Genomic DNA, 7117 nt, shown 5'->3' on the forward strand with positions numbered 1-7117 from the left:
GCAAACTCCTGATTCTTGCATTTCAAAACTTCTTGTATTAGTTCTGCACAGCTTGAAGGATTCAGCTTTTTCATAACTCACGGCACAGCACCAAAATGCAGTCCTCAGCCTGACATCCAGTTATTCTCCAGATGAATCAGGATGTCTGATTCCCAGAGATTTTGTGCACGTTGAGCATCTGATTACAGCAGTGCTATAAATGTTTAAGACTATCCATCACATAGCTTTTCGGACAGTACATGATGTATTCTACCTCAGGAAAATTAGTGTGCTTATCCTTTGGCAGCTCAGGCCCCAGTTGCTTGCAGAAGGGACCTTCATGCTTTGGAATTATTTGAAACGTCTGTTGCATTCAGAAAGGGTCTTGTTTTACTGTCATGGTGAAATTCAAGCACACAATCATATTACTCTCAGAATCATCAGAGAATCCTTGTAAAATAATGTTATAATTGCCCTAAAAGCAAGCAAGGAAAAAAAAAGAAAATTACTGCATAATGCTGCCCTCCTTTGTCCAAGGAGCTACTTGGGATGGTTCTGGTTATTTCTTTTAAGATGTAAAAAGAAAGATTCCTACCAGGGACTGTTATCATGAGGATATTCGTATATATGTGTACATGAAAAAATATTGCTCAGCTTTCTTCTCATGACCAGATTACTAAGGAACAGGAGTAGGCTGTGGTCCAGCTTGCATTTGTCAGAGTCCTCTCTCAACCCAAGGAGTCATTTGCTCCCCCTTCCAGGACTGTTCTCTTGAGTAACATTTCTGATTCCACCAATGGAAATTAAATTAGTTGACACCCCTATGTCTACCATAGGTAACTGCAACAACAACTTCTGTATTTTACAGTCAGTTAGGGAAACCCTCCAGGCTACATACCACACAGTTTCTGGCCAGTCTTGTAACAGTTTGTTTTCCTGGACAGTCCATCTTTTTGTTTTCAACTATAATCACCTACTGGATATTTAACTGTTATTCAGCCTCAGTGGTGCTTACCAAAATCATCAACTTAGAGTGAATGCATAATGTGAATATATCAAATGTCTAGTTGATGTAAGATAAAGCAACACCATACTACTATTTTGTGGCAAAAAGGTTTTCCTGAGTTTGTCAATGAATGATGAAATATACTGGAAACAGGAGAGTGGGAGGAAGGACCCATGTGAGAAAAGTGCTGTAGTCATTCTTCGGTCCCTGATCAAAGTATGACCAGCACTACTCCTAGTGTGACGTCTCAAGCTGCCTACTTAAATCATGCTATCAGGGCCCAGCTCACCTCCGTGCATGGAGCATCTGCTCCCTGACTAGCAGGATACTGCTTGCCTGGAGTTTAGCCATGAGCACAGCTCTAAGTCAGTCACACTTTCTCACAGTGCCCACGACTGTAACACTGGCTGTGGCACCATCTCAACATTCCTTCCAAAGACACCATTTTGCTCATCCATATCCAGCAGCCTGATCCATCAACCCAAGTTTTGCTGTTGAATTCAAATGGCTACCCATCTTCACAGCCTCACACAGAGACACCAGCTCAGAAGATAGCTTGGTGGCCTCTACTGAACCCAGGTCTTACCCCACCTTATTTGACACCTGTCACCTTCCTCTTCTGATATAGCAAACTGGGGATAAGCACTTAGGAGCTGAAGGGCTTTTAGGACTGTACAGACTCGGGGGCTTGTAAAAGATTCCAGTTTACTTTAAAGGCTATGATTAAGGTTAGTTCCTGGTCTGGCAGAGTTCCACTGGGACATCTCAGGTGTACCATAAGCACCTCACCTATAGGAGAACTGCTTATGGTGGAGGATGTTCCTGTCTACTACCAGCTCTGGGGCTAGAAAAGATGCTGGGCTGGAGTTCAACACTGTTACAGGCCCATGAGCTTTGAGTTAAGGGGAGGCTGGAGATTTTGTGCCAGTAGGAGCTCTTCAGTGGCATTTGTGGGGACTAACAGGGAAGGTAAGGCTAATGTTAGGGTCTTGGGAAGGCTCAGGTGGCTCATGAGAGTGGGCTGACCTGAGGACTGGTGCTGCTCCTGATTTAATGCTGGAGCATTGTTTTTACTTTTGGATGTTGCTATCTTTCTTCAAATCTTTGAAAAGGGTTTCAGGGAGGAAGAGACCAGCATGTGAAGAGAAACAAAAATAAAGAAGGAAATGGGCAGAAAGAATATGGATGGATTTACTTGAACAGGTAAAAGGAAACACAGTAACTTGCCAAACAAAATGGAATTATTAAGGGGACATTAAATGATGTCTTTGGTATTTTCTTTTATAAAATAAAGGAGGGATAATAGAAGAATAAAAACCTAAGGACATCTAGCATATCAGAGATGCTACCATTCTGGAGTCATCACTTCAAGCATGAGAAAGTTCTCTGACATTTCCTTTTGCTGTTTTCTACAGTTTGGGTGAATATCGCTTTTCAGAAAATATATTCATGTAAGTATGTTATTTTACTATTGTTATTTCTTTATGTAAAATGCTGAAAAGTACCTTTGGAAACTTTGTTCTTGCACCTTTAATGTTAAATTCTGTTGCAATTGTTTCTGTAAAACAGAGATAATTATAACACAAACGGTTACTTGATCATAAGGCCATCAATCAAACCTCCTAAATAACATCAAAGCAATATAGTGTATCTCTCAGCAGCAATACCAAAGCCATTTGCTTTTCCAGGGATAAAGCCCTCACCTGTTTCTTTTTCCAGAGCTCTGTCTATTTGTCTAAACCACATGTTAGAAAATAGAAATTAACCACAATGCTGCTGCAACCTCTCCTACAGACACATCTTACTGTGATAACTCCAATAATTTAACTTGTAATAGTAGTACAGCTGAATGATAACTGAAGAGAGCTGAAGAGAAAGGAACATGAACTGCGTATTTTGACAGCCCTCCTGGCCTTTTTGACCTTCAGTCTAACATCCTACCTGACTTCTCTGAATCTGAATCTGTGACATGTTTATGTTGGTTAGCCCCTACAACAGGGTTGACTCTTCTCTAATAAAAGAGCATTATATATGGGTGTAGAGAATCTCTTTAAAATCCCATTCAGACACTTCTCTAAATAAACTCTGTTCTAGATATTAGTAATGTCCCTTGCTCCTCTCAACTTTTGTGTGCAGTCCAGTCAAATGTAGTCTTTCCATGTCATTTTAGAGATGTTGATAACAAAAGTGTCATAATGAGATAAAGACTATTACTATTCCTAATTTATACAGGCAGAAACTGTAGTACAAGAATGTTAAAGCATAGAATTTGGCAATTTTCTATTTTAGCAGGATTCTGGCACTGGAGACCTGTCTGCTTTGAAGTCTGCTGCCTGCCAAGCAAGGGAAAGTGGTCTAGATTGGAGAGAGAAAAATCTATCTGCACAGGATGATCAATTAGTCTTTTAATAATTCTGCTTAGTGGTGAAAAGGGCTGGTGGGTTATGACCCTGTTGTGGAAGGAACCTGCCAGGCAAGGGAAAAGCACCATATATTTTCCATACCGACCTCCTTTCAGTGTTCCACACACTGCATATTCATCGTCGGCTCCACTGCAAAGGACTTCTTTCCAGTGTAAGGCTTTGGCACCATCATACCAGACTTTGAAGACGATCTTGAAAAAGGTGATGTCACTTCCTAGTTAAGACATTGTAGGTAAGAAAAAAGGTAGCTGGTGGGAAGGGTAAAACATATGTTCAGACACACTCTTTAAATAAAAACTATTTTTCTCTGAAATATGATTTTTTTAAAACCTCCCCCCAAAACTAACAAAAATACATATATGAAGAACTATGTTATTTTTAAAAAACAAAGCTGTTTTTTAACAAAAGCATCAGTCTTACAAAATATTTGTGTGAACAATTTCAAAATCTGTTTCAATTTCCACTGCAAAGATAAGAGTTCACTCAACTGCACAGCTAACCTAAATAAATACTGAGTTGAGAACTCAGAAAAATCTCACACCTGTAGTTTTAAGCAGGTGTTGCAAACAAACTGTCCTGAATAATATCATAAAGTTAGATTTTGTTTTAGTGTGATGCAAAAGCTTGCCTGCTTCTTCCCAAAAAATGCACATGTACCTAAACGATCTCAGATTTGCATGTACAGTTCCTGTTAGCGTGCAGAGCTCTGGCAACTGCTCAGACAAGTAAAACACAAACACACTTATTTCCACAAATTGCCATTTTCATCCATCACTATACTTTATTTATTCAATTTTTAATCACAGCAACTGATCTTCTAAATATAGGGCTGGCCAAGAAGTAATTGCAATTTTTTTAATAGATAGACATAAATGTCTTGAAATGTAACTATCTTCTTTTTAAACCGCAAATTCATTATGTAACTTGACAGCTGACAAGCTTGTTTTAGAAAAAGAAAGTGCATAATTTTGTTAATAATTATTTATTTGGCATTGATTTCAAAATGGAAAATCAAAAGGAACATTTTTTGGTCATATTCTGCTTTATTACTTCTGAAAAAAATGCTGTGCAAGCTCATAAAAAGTTATGTGATGTGTATGGTGAAGATGCCTTAAAACTATGACAGTGTCAGAATTGGTTTGCTAAATTTCGGTCTGGATATTTTGATGTTAAAAATGCACCACCCTCAGGAAGGCCAATTGAAGTTGGTAACGACAAAATAAAGGCATTGATCAAATCCAATCGGCTTTTAACAACACAAGAGGTTGCAAATAATCTTAACATATTGAAATTGAACCCTGAAAATGATTAAAACCAACTTGGATGTGTTAGGAAGCTCGATATTTGAGTACCACATAAGCTCAAAGATATTCATCTCATTAAGCACGTTGACATCTGTGATTCTCTCTTGAAACATGAGGAAAATGATCCATTTTTGAAACATATGAGAACAGGCAATAGCAAATGGACCATCTACAACAATGATGAATGAAAAAGTTCATCAAGCAAGCATGATGAACCAGCTCAAAGCACTTCAAAAGCAGATATTCACCACAGGAATGTGATGCTGTCAGTCTGGTGGGATTTCAAAGGAATTGTGTACTTTGCATTGCTTCCAAGGAACCAAACCATTAATTCAGATGTGTACTGTCATCAGCTGGATAAATTAAATGATGCCATCGAACAGAAATGTCCAGAACTGGTGAATCGCAAAGGTGTTGTGTTTATCCATGATAACATTAGACTATGTATAAGTTCGGTCACTCGTCAAAAATTGTTGCAGCTTGGTTGGGATGCATTACCACATCCAGCATATTTGTCAGACCTGGCACCATCAGACTGCCATTTGTTTCATTCTTTACAAAACACCTTGAATGGTAAACCTTCACTGCTGATGAGGATATTAAATCATTCTTGGAACTGGTTTTTGCCAAAAAATATAAGAAATTTTTTGAGCACAGAATCATGAAGTTGCCTGAAAGATGGCAAAAGATAATGGAACAAAATGGACAATATGTTGTTGAATATAGTTTTTATTTCCCATGAAAAACTCGCCTTTCATTTACCCAGAAAAAGAGTGTAAATTACTTTTTGGCCAACCCAATAATTCAGCGTTTAGGATAAAGCATCAGCTTTTTGCTTGTATTCATTTTTTCACATTTGTAGAATATAACTGTCTAGGCAAGAGGAACTCACTTGGAATCCAAGTAAGAGCAACCTTCCAGGTGGATTTGTTCATGATGTTGCAAGGTGTCAGATTAAACATAAAATCATGAACTGCAGAATCTACAGGATAAAAAAGTATTTTGTATTGTTAGTGTGAACAAACTTCTCCAGGAAAATAATTAAAGAATGCAGATATGTGTGCTTACAATAAACTCAAATACATTTAAAATTTTATTTTATATAAGGTATATACTATAAAGTTTTCAAATATATATCCATTGCAAACATTAAATATATTCTTAAAACAGTATTTTTCATTATCTACATGCTTAGAAGACAAAAATAATACTGCATTTCTTTGAGATTAAGTACTAGGAAAGTCAACTGTTGAGTTGATGATTTTTTGCACGCAAACACTTAGAGGCCAAAGTACCTTTATTTCTCTTTTGAAGTTATACAAACTTTTTATTACCCAGCATGATCCTCTGCTGAAAATATCCCTACTTATGCTAACCACAGAATCGAGATAAACTTGCTGACAACAGCTAAATATGCTTTCAATGTACCAGTACATTTTCCAGGATAATGTAGATGAGCCTTCAAGTAGATTTGCTTTGTGAGTGCCCCACCTAGCCTTGCCCCATGCACAGTGCCAGATGCAGCATGATAAAGCATCATACAACTGATATCCCATCAAATTTAAAGCCCATTAGCTGATATTTCAATTAAAAAAAAATATTCCATGACAGCCTTTGGAAGGATTTCCAGCCCATATTTTTATTTTAGGAAAGAAGTCTGCTCAATTTGGCTTGCTTCTGCTCTCCCTGATGTGCTTTCACTGCAGGAGCACCCTACTTGCCACAGACCTGGAGGCAGGGGGCTAAGGGGTGCTCCCACGGCTAATCTAGGAGAGCAAACAGGATGGCAGGGTGATGACGGCAGCGTGACAATTTGTGTTTCGGGGATTAAAGTGAGGGGTGTGCAAAGGGAAACTGTCTGGCCGTTGGCAACCAGCAGTCAGCTTCTCATCTCGGATACAAATACACATGGGAAATTACAATGGAAAAAAGGGGTGAACAAAACTCACCATGGTCTCAAAGGTTTGGTTTGCAAGCTTAAATACTGCCACTTTTATCCATGTTAAGTTTTTAACATGAGCATTAACGTAAAGCAAAGTACCCAAAATAAATATCCCTCTTCTGCCTTAGTTAACATAGCTATTTCACACATGATATGCACTTGTAATGCACTCAGACTTTCACAAGATATGGGCCTTTCCTTGTGAAATATCTCCTCAAAAGCTCACCTTCTGGCCACTGAGTCCACAGCAACACCCTGAACTGGTTCAACACAGACACAAGGGAGGTGCCAGGTTGTTGCAGAATCGACCCAAAAACTCAGTGAACTACACAGATCCAGTGGCCTGCAACACAGGCACAACAAGAAGGGACACGCTACGTTGTCCCAGAGCCTGACTGATCCTCCAGCATGGCAGAATATCGCAGTTCCCCTTTTTTCATATACTTAAAACTTTTCATTTTAA

General features: G+C 38.6%; 1 protein-coding gene across 1 annotated transcript; it reads right to left on the reverse strand.

The window, feature by feature from the left end:
* Positions 1 to 352: 352 nt before the first annotated feature.
* LY96 (lymphocyte antigen 96) lies at positions 353 to 5694 on the reverse strand (the record flags this gene model as incomplete). Its single annotated transcript, XM_010191722.1, has 4 exons — positions 353 to 454; positions 2491 to 2543; positions 3494 to 3622; positions 5605 to 5694. Coding segments are annotated over 4 exons (374 nt in total), but the record flags the coding sequence as incomplete, so codon positions are not given.
* Between the last annotated feature and the right edge of the window lie 1423 nt (positions 5695 to 7117).

The sequence above is a fragment of the Mesitornis unicolor genome, unplaced genomic scaffold (assembly GCF_000695765.1).
Source record: "Mesitornis unicolor isolate BGI_N332 unplaced genomic scaffold, ASM69576v1 scaffold3919, whole genome shotgun sequence".
Taxonomy (NCBI): Eukaryota; Metazoa; Chordata; class Aves; order Mesitornithiformes; family Mesitornithidae; genus Mesitornis; species Mesitornis unicolor.